The 22,578-nt window shown below is 52.4% G+C and overlaps 7 protein-coding genes across 7 annotated transcripts; 4 read left to right on the top strand and 3 right to left on the bottom strand.

Moving 5' to 3' along the window:
* Positions 1-1,167: 1,167 nt before the first annotated feature.
* On the top strand, positions 1,168-1,977 carry CORC01_07475 (SIS domain-containing protein; the record flags this gene model as incomplete). The annotated part of the gene is made up of 1 exon (XM_022619111.1): positions 1,168-1,977. One exon carries the CDS (start codon positions 1,168-1,170, stop codon positions 1,975-1,977), a length of 810 nt encoding a protein of 269 aa, XP_022474376.1.
* A 2,014-nt stretch (positions 1,978-3,991) lies between these two features.
* On the top strand, positions 3,992-5,931 carry CORC01_07474 (major facilitator superfamily transporter; the record flags this gene model as incomplete). Its single annotated transcript, XM_022619110.1, has 3 exons — positions 3,992-4,773; positions 4,828-4,963; positions 5,017-5,931. 3 exons carry the CDS (start codon positions 3,992-3,994, stop codon positions 5,929-5,931), a joined length of 1,833 nt encoding a protein of 610 aa, XP_022474375.1.
* A 286-nt stretch (positions 5,932-6,217) lies between these two features.
* On the bottom strand, positions 6,218-7,978 carry CORC01_07473 (uncharacterized protein; the record flags this gene model as incomplete). The annotated part of the gene is made up of 3 exons (XM_022619109.1): positions 6,218-7,447; positions 7,751-7,830; positions 7,945-7,978. The coding sequence occupies 3 exons, from the start codon at positions 7,976-7,978 to the stop codon at positions 6,218-6,220; spliced, it is 1,344 nt and encodes a 447-aa protein (XP_022474374.1).
* A 1,163-nt stretch (positions 7,979-9,141) lies between these two features.
* On the top strand, positions 9,142-10,356 carry CORC01_07472 (uncharacterized protein; the record flags this gene model as incomplete). The annotated part of the gene is made up of 3 exons (XM_022619108.1): positions 9,142-9,475; positions 9,531-10,214; positions 10,310-10,356. The coding sequence occupies 3 exons, from the start codon at positions 9,142-9,144 to the stop codon at positions 10,354-10,356; spliced, it is 1,065 nt and encodes a 354-aa protein (XP_022474373.1).
* Positions 10,357-11,506: 1,150 nt separating this feature from the next.
* CORC01_07471 (uncharacterized protein) lies at positions 11,507-13,106 on the top strand (the record flags this gene model as incomplete). Its single annotated transcript, XM_022619107.1, has 2 exons — positions 11,507-12,356; positions 12,412-13,106. 2 exons carry the CDS (start codon positions 11,507-11,509, stop codon positions 13,104-13,106), a joined length of 1,545 nt encoding a protein of 514 aa, XP_022474372.1.
* Positions 13,107-17,063: 3,957 nt separating this feature from the next.
* CORC01_07470 (uncharacterized protein) lies at positions 17,064-20,003 on the bottom strand (the record flags this gene model as incomplete). The annotated part of the gene is made up of 1 exon (XM_022619106.1): positions 17,064-20,003. The coding sequence occupies one exon, from the start codon at positions 20,001-20,003 to the stop codon at positions 17,064-17,066; it is 2,940 nt and encodes a 979-aa protein (XP_022474371.1).
* A 775-nt stretch (positions 20,004-20,778) lies between these two features.
* CORC01_07469 (uncharacterized protein) lies at positions 20,779-21,132 on the bottom strand (the record flags this gene model as incomplete). Its single annotated transcript, XM_022619105.1, has 1 exon — positions 20,779-21,132. The coding sequence occupies one exon, from the start codon at positions 21,130-21,132 to the stop codon at positions 20,779-20,781; it is 354 nt and encodes a 117-aa protein (XP_022474370.1).
* Between the last annotated feature and the right edge of the window lie 1,446 nt (positions 21,133-22,578).

Here is a 22,578-nt window from a genome sequence, read left to right as displayed (position 1 = left end):
CTAAGTACAACGGGTGGCTATCTATTCCTCCTTGGCGGGAGGGATCATGGCGTAGGCGACGACAGCCGTACTTTCGTAGAATGGCAAAAAGGCAATCTACAAAGAGATGCGTCTAGCGTGGATTGATAAACATTAAAGTTTGACCCAGCTTCTCGCCCGAATCAGGATGCCAAGGATGCCCATCAGAGGGGACGATCTCTTATCCTAGCGAGACGGAGATAAAGTGAGTTTGGGACAGATGGCCAAGACCTGCAGATACCCTCGCCTAACTCTTGCCAGCATGCGGGTACACCGAGGCCCAGAAGATAGAATCTGCCTCTTTTTGTAATCTGTACAACATCGACGGTACGCGGATACCCATGCCGTCCCGGCGGTGTGGCTTGCCCACCCCCCATCCCACCCCGGAACAATTCAAGACATAACACGACGAACCGAGGTGGGAACTGATAACAGCATTTGGGGGATGAGGTGGCTTGCGTTATGCAACGTCAGGCCTATGCCTGCTCTTCTGGGTGCACGATCCCTCGCGTCAGGCTTCCCATTGGATTAAGGGGAGGGGGAGTTTGCCAGCCTTGACCCGTTGTTTGTTGTGGGCTATTTTGAGACTGCGACTTCGTCACCCTTCCACGCCATTCATGTTCTTACCAGGCCAAACGTGCATGTCCAGAGTAAATGAAAGGGCCTCTCTGGTTTGCCCGACCCGATACGGTGAAGCATGGTACACCTTGGGTACCGCTTTGTTGTAAGAAGTCCGCACACCCAACTGTCATGAACTCGGACGGCAGATCGCCCATGGTAGGCTCGAGCCGGGGACCTCCCTGTGTTTTCAAATTGAGGATCCGCTTTACGCCCAACGACCAAACGCCTCTCTTTATTTGCTTACTCTAGGATTTTGATAGACTGGAGATAATGATGGCTCCAAGGTATTTGATGGACAGGTTACCTTTGATCAGTATTAAAGAGCGGATCGTCCTCGCTCCACGGGTCTAGCATCAGCAAGATCACTAGCTTCACTTTCCAAACACTTTCCTTCTTCTCTTCAAACATCAATAGAGTTGATTCAACAATTCAGAGCGGGACTCAATTAAGTGCTTCACTTCTTCAACCAACATCAAGCCTCTTCCGCTTCTTGTATCTTCATCCCGTCCCCACAGCACAATTTTCAAAATGGTTGCTCCTCGCTCTGGATCTGCCATGGGCATGCGCAGCCGCGGCCCCGTAGAGCTCAACATCAACCTCGCCAAATCGTACGAGATCCGCGGCCCCAAGTCACCCATGCCCAGATCTCCTCTGCGCGACGTCACCCACGAGGACCGCAGGACCTCCTCCTCCTCGTACGAAGACAGGCTCGACAGCGCCATCCACGTCCTCCGCACAGAGGCCAACGCTCTCACGGCCCTGACGCAGCTCTACGCCTCCGAGCGCGTCTGCCGCGACGGCTTCTACCGCTCCGTCGACGCCCTCGTCCGCCACCGCGACCACCGCGGCAAGGTCGTCTTCATCGGCGTCGGCAAGTCCGGCTGGATCGCCAAGAAGCTCACCGCCACCTTTAGCAGCCTCGGCCTCCCCGCCGTCTTCCTCCACCCCACCGAGGCCCTCCACGGCGACCTCGGTGTCGTGGGCGAGTACGATACCCTCATCATGATCACTTTTTCCGGCAAGACCCCCGAGCTCATGCTCCTCCTGCCTCACCTCAACAAGAAATGCCCCCTCATCCTCCTCACGTCCCCGACCAGCATGGAGACGTGCGAGATCGCAAAGGCTCGCCCAGACCTCATCCTTCTCCCTGCTCCTATCCCTGAGTCTGAAAAGGATACCTTTGGCGTCTCTGCGCCTACGACGTCTACAACCATGGCTATTGCCATGGGCGATGCCTTGGCATATGTTGCTTCCAAGGAGATGTACCCTTCGGTATCATCAGTCTTTGCAAAGAATCACCCAGGTGGCGCCATTGGCCAGGCATTCAAGACGAAGTAGAGAGCCAACTTGGTTGTCCTTTTTTTGTGTGTTGAAAATGCTTTAAAGTGTTTTGAGGCAGGGCGTTTTCGGGTATAAGGGAAGGCTTCACAGATGCAACGGACAGAGTCCACATTGCTCACAGGGCGTTCAATCTTCATTGTACATATCTTGTTCGGACTGGGGATTATTTGGCAAAAGTAGCGGCTTTCTGGGACTCCATAGACTTCATATCTTATGTTCGATACCACAATTCGATGATCATATCTCGGATTATCTCTCAACTTCAAACGGACCTCTCTTTAAAAATTGAGACTCTTTTCTCCGGGTCAAAAGTAAAATGCAGTACACTGCATTCCTTGTCTAAAATCTCTGATAGAACAGAATGTACTCAAAATGACTTCATGCTTGGTACGTCTGTTTTCTAGAGATTATTCAAGCTTGGCATCAACATCGAATCCACTTTCTTGCAGTATGTACCTATCCATGTTGCTACGTAGGGCATGTTACATTTATCGCCACACTAATGCAGGGTGATGGCAAGATCATCAATCCTCCTGGAAGAGGTGAAGATCGATTGATTATGTTTGAGAGTCTCCAACTTCAGACCTCCTTGTTTGCAAACACTTCATATCAACGCACGACTACATTCTTGCCCAGCTCCTGATACTTCATCCACTAGCCTAGTGCTACATCACATGGCAATTTTTTGCCGTACTGTGATGCCGACGTAAGGCCAGGTAGTACATATCTCATGGGTCCCTCAAGTCTCAGCACAGGAAAATCCCAAACCAAGAGTTTCTTCTGCGGACCAAATGTCCCATAAGCGGGACTGGGGTGAATAACTGCCGCGCTTGCTTCTCTTGCCAGAGATCTGGGACTGACACAACCCAACCCACCCAGCGTGTCACAAGTCAAGTCTCAATGAGTTTTGTTTTGGCTTTTGCTGCCCATAACCCAAAAGAGAAGGTGAGTGAGTGAGAGAAAACCCCCGCTAACGCGTCTCGAATGAGTTGGACCTGCAATCTCCTTGACGCATCAAGTTCTCGACGCCGCACCTTACATCCCTCACATCCTGTCGTCCAGCCCACTATTGGCAGACGACGGACGTCAACCCTGTCGTCTCTACTTGACCCCCCCCCCCCCCCCCCCCCCCCCCCCCCCCCCCCCGCCCGGCGAGCGACCCCCCACGCAGCGGCGTCTCACACCCCCCCCCCCCCCCCCCCCCCCCCCCCCCCCCCCCCCCCCCCCCCTGCAGGATGATCGCCCGTGCATAGCCAGGAGAAAAATTCCTCGAGGATGGGCCAATCGACCGACAGGGGGCTTCCTAGTCCCATCCCACTACGTACCCAGGAACCTCACCAGCGTCGCATTGACTCGATCCGACGAGGGTACGTATTCACCCCACGCACAACTCGGTTGCAAAGTCCTTACAACAGTTTGATATAACGCCAGCCCGTGACGGCACGTGGGGTTCGACGCGTAGGTGCTGGGATGGGGCCTGGGCCACTCGAAAAGGCTTTCCGTTTGGCATCTTGCTGCGGTCGTTCGTTGTGGGCTCACGCCCCGTCAGGTATTTCAGGAGTTCTCAGAGAAATTAATAATTCGTGGGTTATCGCTCCGGTGCCGCCGATCCGCGGCCAACGGGGACCCTCGTCGATCACTGGTCCCGGGGTCCCCAAGCAGGAGGAGGAACACAGCTCATCATCAGCCACCCTACGCTGGCGGCTTTAACGACGTATGCCATGTGGGTAGGGGAAGTGGGAGGCATGGGCGTGGCCTTACGTCCTTCTAAGACGCTACCCATCAATTATCCAAGACATGCGTTGCATATCAAGCGAGAACGATGTGGTCCTCGTCCCTTGGACTTCGTGGTCCTGATAGGGTCGGTCCCCGTCCTCGGCGGGCTCCTTTCCCTTCCTCTTGCAGTTATCACTCAATGAGGCCCATCGCTAACTGGAGATACTACATTCCCCCTCCTTCACTCACCGCTACCAAGCCAACTTGGGAGAGCTAGCAGTAATGATCCATCACCATGTCGGACTCTCTGCAAGTGCCTGACCCCGCCAGGCTACAGTTCCACCTTCCAGGTGGACAGAAGCAGACCAGATTCGCTCCTCTCCCACCGAGACCAGCAGCAGCAGCAGCTGGTCGGCACTCCTTTATCAATGCCAGGAGCTCGTGGATGCGAAGGAGCCAACGCTTCCAACCTCTTGGACTTGAACCACCACCATCGAACCGCTTCTCTCGCCTCCCGCGGCTCAGCAGGTTATCATACTACCCCGTCGCCAACGAGTACATTGAAGGCGTCTTCAACGAGAAGACGGCCCTCCCACCACGATGGTCCTTTTACGTACCCGACTTTGACTTTGATGTCAAAGACTTTGAAAAGTATGAAAAACAGCCCGAGAATGAGGACGGCGAGGAGGGCCCACCAACTGCATTGAAGGCCTTCCGCGTGGACTTTTGGGACGGCGACCCGGACGACCCAAAGAACTGGTCGACGGCTTACCGGGTGCTCGTCGTCGCCATGTTTGCCCTGACGACGTTGGCGACGGGTATCTACTCGACCGCCTACTCCAGTGGTATCACCCAGATGAGCCAAGAGCTCAACGTCACCAACCCTTCGCTACCTCTGCTTGGTATCTCTCTCTACCTAGTCGGCCTCGCTCTGGGTGCCCTCATCATGGCGCCGTTGAGCGAGACATTTGGCCGGAGGCCAATGTACATTGGCGGCCTGACCGCATTCTTGGGGCTGATCCCCCTCGCCGCGCTCGCGACCAACTTTACCATGGTGATTGTGGCACGTTTTTTAGGGTAAGTCATCTTAACGTTGCCTCTTGTAAGATAAGTCACTCACATAGAACTTAGTGCTGTTGCCGGAAGTGTCATGCTTTCTAACGTGGGTGGATCGATAATGGACATCACCAACCCCAAATACTTACCGCTGGCAATGTCAGTGTACTCATTTGGACCCCTCAACGGTCCCGTTCTCGGGCCTCTCATGGTAAGCTACACTGCTGAGAAATCCTCCAAGTTCGATGCTAACCATCATGACAGGGTGGATTTCTCGTCGAAGCATTTGGCTGGAGATCGCTCAACTGGATGTCATTGATCTCCACCGCCGTCGGAGCTCTGTTCATCATGACTGTCCCAGAAACGTACCGGCCAACGCTCCTCAGGAAGAAAGCAGCCAACAAGCGACAAGAAGAGGGAGACCACCGATACTGGTCCGACTTTGACGACACCGTCCCCATCTTCCGCAGAATCAGGACGGCCGTGTCCCGTCCCTTTATCCTCTCCTTCACCGAGCCCGTGCTCATGTTCTGGAACATGTACATTTCCGTCATTTACGCCATCGTCCAGCTAGCCTACGTCGCCTTCCCCATCGTCTACACGAACGAACGCGGTTGGAGCGTGGCCATTTCCGGCCTCGCCTTCCTCGGCGTCTTTGTCGGCATCGCCCTCGTCCTCGCCACGGAGCCGCTCCTCAGGAAGCTGGTCAACCGCCAACCAAAGAATCCGGACACCGGCCAGCAGGAGCCCGAGGCGGTCGTCCTCCTCATCTGCATCGGCGCGGTCCTGGAGCCCGTCGGCCAGCTCGCGTTCGCGCTGACGTCCCTGCCAGTTGACATACCCTTTTACTGGAGCGTCCTGTCCGGCGTCCCCTTTGGCTACGGCTTCGGCCTCGTCTTCATCTACGGCACCAGTTACATTTCAAAGGTGTTTGGCATGTACGCCACCTCCGCGTCGGCCGGCAACCTCGTCTTCCGGTCCATCTTGGGCGCCGTGTTGGTGCTTGTCGGCAAGAGCATGTATGCCGCTCTGACACCGCGCATTGCGGGCATTACGGTCGGTGTCGCCGAGGTTGTGCTCATGCCGGTCCCCTTTATCTTTTACAAGTGGGGTAAAAAGATTCGGCAGAGGAGCAAACTTATTCAAACATTGGAGGAGCAAGCGAAGAAGATGTCATGACTTTTTTCCCTCTGTACTACGGAGACTGGAAAGATACCCCCACCCTTTTCCTATGATCAATACTGTGCTGTGAACCAGTCACATTCTTGTCAAATAGCCTTTTTTAATCAAACATCGTGTACTTAGATTTTGGATCGATCAATGTAGAGTACAGATAGAATCATTATCATCATTCGCCAAAAGCCAATCATCACCTGCTGTCTGACGTGCCAGCTCATTTCTCGTACATATAGAAGTTCTTGAAGCGCTAAATCTTCGCACTGGGCAAATCCGAGGTATCGTTTTCCTAAGCCGAACAAAGTTGCAGTCGCTCTTTCCAGCACATCTTGACCCATTCACTTTGCGTATATCGATACGGCTCTTTTGCAGGGGACAAACTTCTTGCAGGGCTCGAACCGCGTGCCGCCACACCACCAATCTTCCACATATTTTCCCGCAAAAGCTGGAGAGCAACCGAGATATTGAGAAGCTTCTGCTTGTCAATGATTCTCTCGAATAGGGCTTCTACTGCGTGCCGCCTCGAGCTCACCGCCATGCTCTCGCAGCCGAGCACAAACACGGGCCACACCATCATGGTTGCGGCATGGGTATCGAGCGGAACCGCGGCGACGGCGCCGGAGAGCTGCTCGACCAGGGCCTGGGGGTGTTTTGTAGGACGTTCCGCCCTGACGGTGCTCGAGTCGCCCTCGTCCGCGCGGACCAGGAAGATTTGCGTTGCCAGGCTGTGGGCGAGAGCAGCCGCGATGCAAGCGTTGGAATCTCGAATCTTGATGCTCGTCGACGGGGCCGACGGGTCGGTCTCTGCGTCCGGCTGATGCTGCGCGGCAGGCAGATCTCGGCAAGCTGATTCAAGTTGATCTAGCAGGCGATAGCGGGAGAAGACAAAGGCCTCTGGCGTTATCGTTTTGCGAAAGAAGTCGTCGACCAGCGAAGCTGCTGCGCCTATGAGGGGCAAGATGCGCCTAGAGTATCCGAAAACGATGTCTGGGCCACTATCCAGAGAGTCTTGTGGACACTTTGGCAGGATGAAATCTTGCCAGGACTGCTGGTCAAAGACTGGGTGTGCCGCGCATGGCACACAGCAAAGCGTGTCAATGTAAGCAATCATCTTGACGTTCACCGCCATCATCGGGGTATCCTTATCGATTTGCCAATTTGTATCCGCTCGCTTCCGTGCCCTTTCTCTCTCTTCAATCTGCGCTCTGATGCCTCGGAGAAGAGGCACGATTGACGGTGTCCGTGATCCTTGCATGATTTCCATGCCGACCAGCGCTGATGATGCTGCGATTGCCTCTTCACTTAGATACACTGGGAATGACGTCTGGTTCTGGCCCTGGCCGCTCAAGATTGGTCTTGGCTGTTTCACGCAGGCCACCATGGTGGAGAGCGCCTTTTGCTTCCTCTCGAGTACTTCCGCTTGTCTGATTTTCCCAAGAGCATAGAGGTGAGAAGACCCGGCGGCCAAAATAGCTGGGAGAAGGATAGAGTTCTCCTTCCAAATGAAGGCGAGATAGGGCTGTCGTATGCTGTCGTAGCCTTCTGGGTTAGGATACACAAGTTCTGGTAAGGAATCGGCCCAGTGTTTGAATATGAAGGCATCCGACGAGGAATGAAGTTTTGGCCCGACTGACAGACTGCGTGCTATAGCTACGGATGTCGGGGGGCTGGGTCTTTTCCTACAAGCGGTCGACTTCTTTGATGGGCAAATCGTCAAGGAGCTTCGCGGCTTGATAACGCTTTTGCTTGGAGCAGCTTGGCTCCCCGGGCCGATATCGCTGATCTCAACCCATTTCAAATTGATCTGGTACCCGGTACATACAATACCACGGCGCTCGCACTGCTTGCAGAATGGGCGCGCCTCGTCGCATTTGATACGGGCCGTTCGGCATGTCCCACATCCTGTGTCGAGAAAAGAGAAAAGTTAGATTCTACACCAAGCGGACAGTAGCAGGGGCCAAGCGCGGTGAGACTTGATCGCGACTGCGAGAGCCTCATCGAAGTGGGTTGACGAACCGTTGCGAGAGCGTCTGTGAGTTTGACCAGCCATAGGCCCAGGTATTGGCCGGGTTTTGAATTGCGGGGTTTTTTTGTGCTACGTGTGAAGTTCATAGAAATCTCCAGTCCCTCCCGACAGGCAAATGTAATGTCAGAATTTGATGCCCGGTGGGATGAGATGAGACAGGTCGCTGACATCAATCTGAGTGATGTGTACATGTAGGTGCATGTAGGTGGGAAGAGGAGCGCGACTGGACTTGACCAAATTAGGAAAAATGACGACTCCTTACTCGCGCCAAAATGGCAGCTGGCAGCGTGAATGTCTTGCTTTTGTGTGCTCCGCTTTCATCCGGTTCCGACGACTAGGTAATTAGGCGGCAAGTGGAGCCCGTCCGGAGTCCTCTGTGTCCAATAGCAAGGGCCCAGATGAGTCAGCGATGCTGTCGATGTGTATTGACTTGTGCTTATTTGGCTTATCTGTATTTTTGGCAACATGTAATAATTGCTTTCATCTCGGTTGGTCCCGAATTCTTGGGATGCGATACAGTCTAGACTCTGCCAAGCTTCTATCCACTGATGCTGGCTTGCCTACCTCAGGTGCTACCCTTCCCAATCCAACATAGGGACTTAGGCACCTATTAGCTACCTAGAAAATGCGGGACGTGGGAGAAGGCCAGGCTCTTAGCTTACCACCCCGGCCCCCAAGGTTTCTTGTTGTTGAGCGTCAATGAACGGCACTTAGACATCCCCCCTGTGTAATCAGCACTATTAGCGTGATTTGTAATTTCTAGCCGCGAACCGTGAATCCTGAGTTCTCGGCATCAGCAGAATTGCCATATTCTCAGTGCTTAGCGATAAGGACTGCCAATCAAAATCATCCCAGTTAACATCAGCAATTCATAGACGAATCTTTCAAAGCAACTGCATTGGATATGTTTGAATTCCATTGTCTTAAAAAGTGTCAACCAGCAATTAGTGGATGCTGTAAGCGTGTTATACATGGATATGCAATATTGAGTAATTGGCCCTTATGAGGGATAGGAGTAGGCGCAGAGATGTATGAATTCCATGAGAGCACAGTGCTGGCATGTGAAGCTAAAGCTAAAATCTGACAGGCTCAGCCCAAACCTCAACATTGGTCGGATTTACCAAGTCCCTTACTGAATCTAGAGACACTTCGCGCCGCGCAGTGCTGATCAAGATCATTTATCATCAATGATCAAGGTATGGATTGATATCATCATTACCTTTCCCTGCTGCAGTGCACAACATTATCTATATTCTGTGCAAGCTCCCGCCGTGGGCCGCGCAAATCTCATCGCCGCACTTGCCTCGGCAAAGCAACCACCGAAACGATCGATAGTGACTCTAGCAAACTGCGACAATGCATGGCTCGTCTCCATTCCCAAGCCTCCCGGAACGACTGGAAATAAGGCATTCTACCACATCCTGCAAGACCCTTGGCTCGGTGGCATCAACGATGTTTTCACCGCCTATCTCTTGCGGATGCAGCTCAAAGAAAAGTCGGCACTAGACGGCATCGAGGCCTGTGCTGCAAAGATCTGGTCCGGGAAATTGAGGAGACGGCTGAGGGCTCCAAGGAGCCTTGAAGGAGGACACCGAGCACTGCCTCGATGCGGTTGTCGTCACCCATACCAACCCGGATCACCTGCGTGCAGAGACGCTGCGAACCATTGATCCGTCAATGAGGGTCTTCACCGTGGAAGACGCTGCTGCTACCATCTCCGCAATGAAGCATTTTGACAGTGTCGCTGACCTCCCGGATTTTGCTCGCGACCAGGCGTGGCCCGTCACGCCAGAGATGCCCGGGTGGCTGTCCGTCTTCCGGCTTCAGGACGAGACCAAGAAGTATCCGCATCTATACCGTGCAATCGTCATCAAGAGTGCAGTTTCAAATGATAAGAACGAGGTCATTCTGTACAGCCCGCACGGAGTAGATCCCGGTATCGTAGACGCCGCCATGGAGATGAACCCCGACGCAAGCGTACTTGCAATGACGCGCCCGCTCAACGAGACCGGCGCTGGCATCAAGTCCAAGGGGGTCGCCAATGCACTCAAGATTGAGAGGAAACAGGGACCAAAGTATTGGATTCACTGCCAAGAATGTATTCAGCATTCAGTACTAAATTGGTTCATGGCTTTTGGAGACGCTACTTTGGAACAGGGCTTGAAGGAGGAGGCGAGAGATGCGGAAGAAGATTTACCCAAGCCCAGCTGCGTAACAATTTTGAACGGCGGAGGATTAATACTAGCATTAAAAGGGTTGTGTTAGTAACTTCTTGTATAAGAATTGCACGGGAGTGGGGTAGGTAACTGTTGATCTACATACCTTAGTCAGTACTTGAAGTTTAATCAATTACAGCCCCGATCAAACATATTCCATGGATCTATGCCATCAGACACAATTAAAGCACAGCAACCTGGAGTACGAAAAGGACAAAAGGCTTGATCGACCACGTGGAGTCGAAAAATGAAACTCCTCGACGGGGAATTGAACCCCGGTCCCCTGCGAATCGCTGAAATTCAATGACAAGCAGATATCCTCACCACTAGACTATCGGGGATTTGCATATATCCATCACAGAGCGGCTTATCACTAAGAAGGATTACGTCTTGCGAGCTCCCCAACACAACCATCGTGGATTCGTTGGCCATTGCCCTGTTGGATTGTCATTCACTACAAATTAAGCACCCCAATAGCAGAGTCACCCGCGAGCTCCCCAGGGACAACTCCCCAGCCTTGGAAATATTCTGGCCTAATATACACGGCGAGTCTTTGCCAAAAGTCTGCTCTTATCGTTCTTGTCCACAATCTTCTTAGTGTCTGGGGTCACCGGCTTCGGAACTTCGGCGTGCATTTAGAAGCCGGATGTGTAGCTAACCTGAGGGACATCCAACACCCGTTATCAAGCTCTCAAAGCCACGCCGCCCGGCCCTCTGCCCCGGCCCTGTATCAGAGGTGGATGGTCAAGAGTAAGAGACGTATAGTTGGGATTCTGACTGCAGGTATAGCAGTGACAATGTGTTTGGTTCTGGTTCCTAGAAAGGTGGAAAGGCTCTGTAGAATTGCTTTAAGCGTCTCAGAGATGTGATGTGTCCCCGGCGGCCGTTTCGTTAGCCACAGTTTCATCGTCATGTAGGATGCCTTCAGATTGAATATATTTTCAGCAATTAAGCATTTGCAGGAACTATCGCGAAGCCTAAGGTTTACGGTTTTTTTGAAAGTTCTGTTTGTTTCAGGAATTGGGGGGGGGAGGGGGGGGGGAACACCATTATGGTCTTTACCCTGCTGGTCAGATGGAAATTTTCTCGTATATGAATGAATACCCCTGACGCTTTTGGCCGCCGTTTTGGATCCCTCAATCGTCCAGCATCACACCTTCAGACGTAACTTTAACGAAACAAATGAAGAAGTCAAATTATACAACACATTCATTTATCATCTACGCCAGGTTTATCTCCTGAGGTATTTCCCCTTTCCAGACTTCGCTCAGTCGATGTTTTGATTGCCTAACCGCTCAACCTTCAGTTCCTTCTTGACACCCTAATGACCGTGCTGATGCAGCCGGCTCCAATGTCGGGCTCTAAGCCCCATAACACCGCACCGACATATGCACCAACGTGGGGTTCTCTGCCATGGGAACTACGGTATATGATACTTGAAATCATTATGAGACAAACTTCTGGTTGGGGCGCCTGCGCTTCTGTTTGTAAGGAGTGGCAAGCTATACTAGAGAAAGAAAGCTTTCGCCAGCTGAAGTTACAAGTACCATGCTTAGCTGATATGGAAGCTATGATTGGTGTAAAACAAGCACAGCTTGTCAGACATATCTGGCTGAATATCGAGCTAAAGTCATATACATGTCGAAGTTGTCAGAACACTGAAAGTTATTCATGGATTTGCGGAAATAATAAAGTGGTTAGAGAAGGAATCGCGAAGCTTTTTTGGATCTTGTCTCGATGGCCAGTGGTAGAAGGAGCAAAGCTGACACTGGAGCTCAGCATCCAATCTCCTAGTGATAGGGAGCATTGTTTTAAGAACCTCTATTTTGGAGGTGGTGGCGAGGATGCTGATTTGGAATTCGACCGGTCTGGTCATCAATCACATAACCTCGACTCAAAGCATTCGTTTCACGACTCTCAGCATGGCTGGGTGAATGGACGTCAGGTCGATGCCCCTAAAGCAATGGCTTTATTACGAATCTTCGAGCCTCTCTATTTCAAATTCAAGGAAGACCTCCCTCAAGTTAAAGCGGTGACACAATTTGTACTTCGTCGACAATGTCGAAGAAAGATTGAACCTCGAGTGATGGGATCTCTTTTCGATAAACTTCCTCGATTACAGTCATTAATCTATGAGCCATGGCAAAGCTGGGATAAGTTGGCACAAGATTTTATTTGGGATCACGGTAAGATAAAATAATTATACCTGTCCATTATATCTACTGACTACTTGCGCCACAGAATACTTCAACCTTATCGAATCTCATTTACCACAAACACTCCAGCAAATATCAGTATTTGAAGAGACCAACGAAGAGTATATTACGTTGCTTCGAGGCGGGTTACAAATCACTAAGCCTGGCATAATCCGGATCACATCACCTACGGTCAGTGCTGCCTTCGCAAAAAGGAGTCTTGGTCTCGAGCAGCTCTCCGTTACATTCATGATTGATGCTTTGGACTTCTTTCGTTCATGCCAGCAAGACTGGGTTTGGAGCCACATGAGATCCCTCACTCTTACATCAAGGATACTTACCCAAACAGAAAATCTCGAAATAAACAAGCTCATGAGAAGTGCTGCTATAAGTGCACTTTTAATACCACATTTACATACAATGGTAATATGGAATGGTCGCAAGGGCGAAGCTTTCAAGATTTTCTATCACGTAAGGTCCACTTATGCTTGTATTGGGTGGCGTGGAACATGGGATTTAAAGCTGAAACCTGGTGTAATACGCAATTGGCAGAGGGTTGCGGATAAGAATACTAAGCATGACCTTCAAGTCATCCCAGAACCCCTCATTTTAACAAGCATCGACTCTCATGCTCATGCCATCGAGCTCCTAGACTTACCCTTGGAGGTGGTCCATCCAGTATCTTTAGTACAGATGCAAAGAGAAGCTGAATCGAGTTGGTATAGGCATAGACAGGCTTAATATTACTTGTTAATTATCACAAATTAATCCAGTGATTCAAAGTTTCACCTTCACGTACTGAGTAGAACGGCTTTCTAGATTCACCGTCGTTTGCCTTTATACTAGGCCGAAAGAAACTCCTTAAGTCCCACTCTCACCCTGCTCACCCTGAGCCCACCTACGCTATCAGGTTTTCGGATTAAAGCAGCCACTGAAGAAATATACAACTTCATTTGCAAATAATTCGTATCTAGGCGCTGCCTAACTTCCGGTGGTAGAGATAACACCTATTGGGGGCTGGTTCAACGGACGAGATGCCTGTCTGAGAAACAAGGCGGTGCGAATGTCCCCTGGAGTAGCCTCGAACTTTCGCTAGAAGTTTGCTATAAAGATAACACACAAGTCTGTGGGGGAAAAAAAGTAATATGCGTGGGACCAGGTGAGCAACGTGGGCTAGGTATCGAATGTGCACTGATTTCAGTGAGTAGGATGCTGATGGCTCCGATGCGGTGACGGTGACCGAGGTTGGAATTGGCCGGCCTAAATGAGGGGTTCGCTCACTATCTTTCAAGTTGTACTGCCTTAGGCGCAAATCCCAGGCTCCCACGTTATTCTGCCGCACGGAAACGGACCTGGTGATCGCAGTGCAGTGAGAGTGAATCATTAATGGCCAGGATACGAAGAAAAAGTCCTTTACAGAAATGTCTCAGCCCGCCATGCTTAGTCGTGTAGCGATTTGTGGGCCTGCGGAGGTGGCTTACAGACTCAGAGACTCGAGGCTTTCATTCATATGTTTATCTTGTGACTGGATGAGTCCAGAACGATTCTACTCCTTAAAAATGCAAATATTGATGGAGAGGCGCCGTCGAAAAAAATGTCTGCAAAGGTCCCGCAACCCTTCCTTATTTTCTGTCTCTCGCAACTTGGAATTAGGGCAGATAAATTCAGAACGGAAAGCAAGAACATGAACAATCCTGGTCACCCGGTACTTCCAAGAGTTACGATAGCATTGATGGCAGCGACGGTGTCTCAGACGATATTCCCTCCCCTTTCCCCCACCCTCTTCTCCCGCCCCTCGGCCGAGTTGCCTGCCTGTCGGTAGTCTCGGAAACAGTAGCGTCTTGCCATCGGTACCGCCAACATCTCTCTATCCCATTAGGAAATTCATCGTGCATGATCGATCTTTGCCATGCAATCTGCCTCGTGATAAAATCTCAGCTCAGCCCTACGCGTGTCAGCCGAAAGGCAAGTCTGTAAAACGACATGAGACCTGGTGCCTGGCCCGTAGAGCCGTAATCTGTCAGACTGATTCGTTTTTCGCCCCCATGCCCGACTCTTTGGAGAATGAGTAAGACGCTTAAATCAGCCTCCTCAAGTACGCCGCCCCCCCAAGTAACGAATCACAATGCGCAATCGCGGCTTGGCTGTGCTTAGCGACGTACAGTTTCCTGTTCGGGAAACTGCCTCTTTTCTCTTGGCCCTAAGCCTGCGGCTCAACGAGTCAACGTAGATTTTCCCAAAAGGGTAATCAACACTCAAGATTGAAACTTCGTGAGCTTAGCAATACAACGCGGGCCGCGGAGAGGGGGTGCATTGTCGATTTCAATATGATAGAAGAGCCAACTAAAGCTGAACTAAGATTTAGGGATGAGAGTCATCCACTTTTGCGGCACATTCCTGGAGCAGAGTTTTGCCTGCTCGTCCTTATGATTCGCTGTTGGCGAGCTTTCATGTGCCTTTACAATAACGATGAATACTCAGTATCTCCTAACAATGTGCCGAGCTTAGAGGCTAGCCTCGACAACCGACCGTGTTCAAACGGCCCGACTGGTCTGAGATCCTACATTATCCTATCTCCAGCCATACTATGCTAGCCAATCTTGCTGCCTCTCGGCTAATGGCCACGACTGGGCCCTTTTCTAAACCTTCGTCAACCCTTCACATGGATGAGTTTGTACGACCTGAATTGATGACTGCCTATACCAGCCACCCGGGTCCAAGGGAAAAGGATTGCTCAAACCGAGGCTGTGGATACATCATGTGTTGGTGTAGCATGCCTTGTAGGGCTAAGGATCCCTTTGACTCTCTATTATTTCCTAAAAGCGTAGTCTCATGTCTTCATGTTCGGTCCACGAAACAAAACCTGTTTGTCAGCTCTGCCATGCTCTGTTTTGACAGCGTGTGGCTGGCCATATTGCAACGCTCATGTAACGACTGGAGTTTAAGGCAATCTACTTATAAATGATTGTATATATATATATATGCAAAGGCGATTGCTCTTTCACCTAGATCTCAACGAGCATCAAGCAGCACGACTCATTCATAACATCACTACGTCAAGACTTTCCATTCTTGTTTACAATATTTTTCTTTCCGAACCAGACCACCGTTTACAAACGCACAAGTCAACATGCCTGGTCCAATCGTTCCGGCCACAGGCATCACTGCGCTGTCAGATCCCTCCAAGATGTGCCAGTGTCCTGCAAGCTCGTCACCATCGACGGCTTCGACCTGCGCAAAATGCCAACGTCCCAAGACCGCTGCCTCCAGGTCTTGAATCGCCGCTTAGACGTGCTACATGGTGTGATGGCTTTTCAAGCTAGAGACGTAAGTACCTGGTGATCATGAAAATATTGACGTCTGTTCTAATTTTTGAAAGTTTTGACTCATCTTACATCATCGAATGGCGTCGAAAGGGCTGTAGCCGCCAAGCAAGTTTTCTTCCTCAAGAGCTACATGCATTTCATCAACTTGGATGTTCCGAGGATTGCAATCATGTTTGCCGTCTCCGTCTCGACCGAGACATGCAATTCCAAACTTCGTTTCCTTTTGCGGCGTAAGCCAACCGATTATTACACACACGACGTTCCTTTTTTCCAACCATAGACTATGCGTACCTTATTAGACTGAAATAGAGTAATATACGAAAGAACATCTCTCAGATCAGCCACCATGATCCACAGTTTCTAAATATGTGCAACAAGCAAGGAAGCTATTGATGCACACATGCAGAAGCCACAATACTTGGGGTTGATGATGATGTCCTGGAACTCGTTGGATTTACGCAATACTACAACGTCCAGGCAAGCTCAACACTTCGCTCACGTCATATCAAAAGCTTTCTACGTTCGAGATCAAAGGGTTCCACGCGAAAGACCGCTCCTGCTCTGTGGGGGGCCTACCGCGAAGTCGAACCCTTGCTCCCCTCAAGTGTCTCCATCGCGAACCGAGTGGGCTGGTGGGACGAACGCACCCGCCCTTCCCAACCCACAACACGAACAATCTCGAGAAATGAATCTGCCGTTGGCCCCTCGCCGTCAGCAAGTACACAAGCGACGCATCGCAATCGGCCTCATTGGCTAAGTGGTATAGCGTCTCACTAGTAATGAGAAGATCGCCTGTTCGATTCAGGCATGAGGCAAATCGCTTGCTTTTTGGCTTTGACTGATGCTGTTTGGTTGCCAGTGCGTGAAACGATTTGACTCTCTTCATTCAAGATTGGCACTGGATGCACAAAATTCGTGGAAGAATGGTTTCATAACCGAATTAATAAAGAATTGAACCAGGGCTTGGCCGTTTTCCACCATCTATTTCACAAGTCCAAGTTCAGAGGTTGCGCGCGTCTTATGCACCAATGACATGTACACAACAGTCGAGTAAATTGGTAATGAAATTCAATTGGGTAATCAGGTATTGAAATATCTAGAGTCTAAGCAGTGAGGTATAGAAGTGAACAAAGACAAGATGATATCGAGGCGCATTAGAAGAACAAATCAATCTGATATCAGAAAGCCCCGCCATGTTCCATGACAAAAACTTCAGTTACCCCCACCCCATCCCTCCGTATCTCGTACATGGACATGAACAAAAAGAAATTAAATTTTTTCGCCATTTCTCGGCATTGAGTCAATTACACGTGAGAGAGAGAGAGGGAAAAAAAATTGAAAGCGTGAAAAGGGTCGGTAGGTCAAGGGGGAATCACGCCTTGTTCTTACCATCCCAGAGGATGATACCAACCGACTCTTCCCAACCGCGACCGGCGGCAATCTCCATGACGGTGCGGCCAGCATCGTCCTTGGCATCAAGGTCGACGCCGCCAGCCTCGACGAGAAGCTTGAGGACCTTGGCGTCGCCATTCTCAACCGCCTGGAAGATGGCGTTCCACCCGCGGTAAATCTTGTTCACGTCGGCGCCCTTGCGGAGCAGCATCTCGATAATGTCCGTGTCGTCGCCGCGGCACCGACGGACCGCCTTGACGATGGGCAAGTGCTCGCCGGGCGCGTTGATGTCGGCGCCTCCTTCCTCGATGAGGAACCGGGTGATCTCCTTATTGTCCTCGCGGATGGCCGAGGTCAGCGGCGAAAAGACGCCGCCGTTCTTGTCCTCGACGGACACGCCGGCCTTGAGGAGGAGCTTGACGCTCTCGAGCTGGTTGGCGACGACGGCGCGCTCCATCAGGCCCTTGAAGGAGCGGATGTCGGGGACGGCGGGGAGGAGCTTCTCGAGGACCTCGGGGTGCATGACGGACATGACAATGGGCCAGTCGCTGCCGCGGACGTTGGGGTCCGCGCCGTGCGTGAGCAGCTCGTCGAGCATCTCCATGCGGCCCTCCTTGATGGCTGTCGTCAGAGGGGTGTTGCCGTCGTCGCCCTTGTCGTTGGGGCTGACGCCCTGGTCGAGAAGCCAGTTGAGGGCCTCCATGTTGTTGACCTTGACGGCCATCTCGATGATGCCCTTGGGGTTGTGCAGGTCGTTGCCGGCGGCGACCAGGCGAGGGAGGAAGTGTGTGCGGAAGTGCGTGACGCACTTGAACGCGGGGTACTCGGCGGAGTTGAGGTTGGGGTCGGCGCCGCTGGTGAGGAGGAGTTCAAAGATGTCTGCGCGGTTATCGCGGATGGAGGTGCACAAGGGTGTGTAGATGCCGTCCTTCTTGGTGTTGGGCGAGACGCCGGCAGAAAGCAGGACGCGGACGGACTCGATGTTATTGATGCTGACTGCGAGTTCCATGTTACCGGGGGCCCTCTTGCTGTCGGCGCCGCGGGCCAGGAGGACCTTTAAGCAAGGCGCCTGGTAGGTGGCGGGCCAAAGCATGTGCTTGGGACCGGGAAGGTTGGGGTTGGCGCCATGGTCCAGGAGAGCAGTGAGGAGATCTACTCTCGCAGCCATGATTGTCTCGAACAGCGCAGTCTTGCCTTCTCTGTTCTTGACATTGGGATCGGAGCCATAGTCGAGCATAAGGTCGACCAACTTCTTTGGTGTCGTCTTGTTCATGGAAGCGATCAGGACAGTGTTGCCATTGGCCATGATGTGATTGGGGTCACCGCCATAAGTGAGGAGGATGTGAACAAAGTCGGTCTTGACATCGATAACGGCGATGGCAAGAGGGGACTCTTGTGAAGGCCCGGCGGACAGGTTGGGGTCCCCGCCGTACTTGAGAAGCATCTTGGTGATGTCGAGAGAGTTCATCTCTACAGCTGCAAAGAGAGGAGTGATGCCATCCTTGTCGGCAGAGTTGGGATCGGCACCAAATAGAAGAAGCAGGCGGACTGCCTCATGATCTTGGCACAATACCGCGTCAACCAGGACGTGCTGGTCTGGGCCGGTGTCGGGTGAGACTCCGCGGTCCAGGAGCTGCTCGACGAGCTTGTGGTTCTTGCCCTGCACAGCAGCAATGAGGGAGGTCTTGAGCGATGGGTTGCCGTCAGCGTTGTGGCGCGGTGTCCAGCGAGGCATCGTCATGGGATCGGCCTTTAAGCGAACGACCTTGGTTGGAATGCTGTCGGCGATGCTCTGGAGCTCGCCGATGAGTGTGTCTGTACCTGATGACGACGGCGACATGGTGTTGTCTGAGTCACGCAGGTTCCTCCTGTCTGAGATGCGACTGGGAGCGTCGTACGTATCGCGATCCGACATGCCACGGTCTGACATGCCACGGTCCGAAATGGTCACATCGTCCCGTGCTGATCTCCTCTCCATGTTGATTCTTGTGCTGACAGGGTGGACGTCGTAATGACCGTGCTCTGAGATGGTGATATCGTCGCGGCCGATTCTGCGGTCGGGGATTCTGGTAGAATGTCCGTTCTCTGAGGAGCTGTGATGACTCCTGTTGGAGATGGACGTGCGACGACGTGGGTCTGGTGATAGCCTCACCTCCTGAAGAACGAAGTCTGCCGACATCTTTTCTACCAAAGAAGGAGGGGGAATGTGGGGGGCTTGGGATGGGAGAGCGGGAAGGGGAGGGAGGGGAGGGGATCTCTCGTCTGAGCGATCTGGTGGTGTCGTCGACTGGATTTCGAACGACTTGGACTTGGATATCCGCACCGTAGATTTGTGGTTGCTGATGCGGTCCAACGCGGCGGCGAGGCCAGCATAGCCGTTCCCAACAGCGTCATCCGTCTTTGAGTTTCCGAGAGACCACTGGAAAACGAGGGCACTCATCCTCAGCGCATCTCTTGCCTTGCGTATCGACTCCCTCATCCTCAGGATCTCCTTGTCGGCAAACATCATGCGCCAGCCACGCTGGATCCTGCCCATGGCACCCTTCTTCTCGTACTCGAGGAACTCAAACATCATGTGGTCGAGAACCTGGAAGTCGGAGTTGGTCGAACGGAACTTCATGTCGAGCTCCTTGATCATGTCGGCGGGGAACTCCTGGTGGGTGCGAGCCGCCTCAGCGAGGCCGGCCTCGATGGACCACAGTATCCGGCAAATGTCGAGGAAGTCATTGGCGAGCTCCCGGAAGCCGTGCGGTTGGTGCTTGACATTGGTGAGGAACTCGAGCATGCGCACCGAGATGTTGTTTCCGAGGAGCGTCGCCCTCGTGCATAGGTCCAGGACGGACTCCTTGGGCTTTGGCTTGCCATACATGGCAGCGGTCATAGTGCCTCGTCTTTGTGCCGCGTTCGGCTGTAAAGACATGAGGTTGTTATCAGGCCGTGGTGTTGGAACTGAGAGGCTCTGGGATATATTATCGAGGGTAGCCTTGTATTTGACCTGCACACGACGCGATATGGTCAATGCTGCTAATAAAGGCGGGAAGATGATGCAGAAACAGGTCTCTCTCTTTCTCTCCGCTCATGGAGCAACCAACGTGGGAGCTCAGCTGTTTATCTGTTCTTCCCGGTACGGTGGGCAAAGCTGAACCTCACCTAGGTGATTGCTTGTCCAGCCGAGTTTCTCCCCTCCTCCAAAGAGCTCTCGGACAGGTCGAGGCCTAGTCTACGGCCATGAATAGAGACAAGAATCAAGCGGCAAGCCACCGACCACGCCAAAATGGGGTTTATTGGGAGAAGCAGGCATTGTCCCAGCTCGGAGCCTGAATCGTGATTGTACCCAAGAGAGACAAACACGGCGTCTACATTGGACGATGAAGATGCCGTAGTGCCAGGTACAAGGGAGGTTCCAAGCACCAAGTCAACGCTAGAGCAGTTAACCCCAGAGACGACCTGCGCTAGGCCGTCCGCTTTGACATAAAGGGCCGGAAATCAGACAGGAAAGCCAGTGCGGCCGGGCCATTCAAGACAAGAGACTGACATATGCCACCACTAGCTGGCACCGGGTCAGCGTTAGACCCCCCCTGGCCCGAAATCTTCAGGAGAAAAGGAATAATCTTTTTTTCTTTCTTGGGACCAGACGAAAGACGGAGACGATTACGAGATGAGAAAAGAAGAGAAAAGCGAGCATGCCAGTGTGTCTACTCGGGAGAAAATAGAGTGAGGCTTACACCCTCACTCCCACACCCACGCCCAGGTCGCTCTGAGATACAGTGTCCGCTTCCAACCCATGTTCGTCTTAGCGCTGGTGGCGTGGGGAGCTGAGAACGGTCTCGCCACGTGAGGAAGAGTCCTGGCTGACATTCCGATGCCTCACACACAGTGTTTCTGTGTCTCTCTGTGTTTCCCACCCCTCTTCTCCTGGCCCCCCCCCCCTCCTGCCCTCTGCTCCCCACCCGGCAAACAGATCTAGCAGAGTTTTTCTTCTTCTCAAATCTCCCGCCTCGAGGCGGGAGAGCCTTGGGAGGCTGCTTTGTGAGTTGTGACCGATCCATTTTGCAAGAAAAGGCTTTCCGGGGAAGCAAGCGAACCGAACTCCACGAACCGGTTCGGTCGTTGCCGATCAAGCCCCCATCTTGCTATTGTCCTTTGTTGCTGATGGATTGGAGAGGAGGGGGGCGCAGATAAGTCATTGGATTCGGCAGTGTAGGGGGATGCCTGGGACGTCATGCCCATTGCAAATCTCTAGAATATCGGCAGTAAATCTTGCATTCGGCAAGTGCGCATTTGAGATACGGATATCTGCCATCTGTGCTTGCCGCTCCCAATGTGACGTTTTGCCGGGGGGTGTGGTGGTGGTCACTGGTGGGTGTTGCTTGACTCGAGACCGCCCATGAAGCGGTGCGGAGCCATGGGTGTGTCAAAGTCTCCAAGAGGGACGAAAGGAGGTCTGTTCATCCTCGGTACATGACTTTTTTCCTGCGCGTCTGCTATCGGAATCAAATTAGTTTACGGCGGCCTAGACCAGCTTCAGTCCAGTGTCGTTTGGATTGATCAGCGAACTGCGGGACCGGACGTTCGTGATGCCCTGGGCAAGGGGAGCCAGAAAGGGTGCAAAGCCCATCAAATCACCGTGTCACCCATGTGTAGCGTGCTTCCCGAACGAGTGCAATGGTACACCGTTGTCCATCAAACCCTGCGTGCTTTGGCTTTTGGCTGGATTAGCTGAAGCTGCGTGCCTTGGTTCGTTGCCAGGGTTTTGGGGCCAGGGGGTCATAGTGATTGCAAGCAGGCAGGCAAAGAGGACGACAAGACAACAATCGCAAAGCCCAGGAAGGATTATCGCGCGCCTGCGACCCTGGGTCGCGGGGAATAAGCTGTTTGTGCCCCGTTCCAATGGGCACGGGACGTGCTTGCGAACTGGGAGGGGGAAGGTTAACCGTGCGTCTTGATCGCCGCGATGAGAATCTGCGGTCCACACTGGCTGGGCGGGAGTCCCTGTCTCCCCCGAGGCACTACGTTGGAGATGGTGGTGGTGGTGGTTGTCGTCGTGATGGTGTGTGGTAGGTAGTCTACCTTAACTATGTGATGACTATTATGAGGAGGAGAGCGACGCCGCAGCGGGAGGGGGGATGCCGGCCGCCTAACTTCCAAGACATGAGCCCCCGAGACATTTGATCGTTCTTCTTTGCACAGACGCTCGTGTCGTCCAGACTTCTCAATCTGCCGTGCCACTGTTCGCCAGAGAATTCTAAATGGGTAAGACGTTCTCCACACCACACCTTGGCCAGGCCAGGTCCGCGTCGCGTCCTCATTTCGGGCTTACTGGCTAGGGTGGGTTGCTAAGACGAAGATTCATCTAGAAAAAACACGGTACGGACGCCGTACGGATACCAACGTATTGGAGACTAAGAGAGACCTGATGTGGTGGTGGTGGATGCATGGCCTGGAGCACTCTGGCTGTGCCGGGAGTCGGGACCCCTCGACAGCCAAACGGCTAG

This window comes from Colletotrichum orchidophilum (genome assembly GCF_001831195.1).
Source record: "Colletotrichum orchidophilum strain IMI 309357 chromosome Unknown Scaffold_60.1, whole genome shotgun sequence".
Taxonomy (NCBI): Eukaryota; Fungi; Ascomycota; class Sordariomycetes; order Glomerellales; family Glomerellaceae; genus Colletotrichum; species Colletotrichum orchidophilum.
Note: the sequence above shows the minus strand (reverse complement) of the source record. Positions and strands in the feature narration are given on the sequence as shown.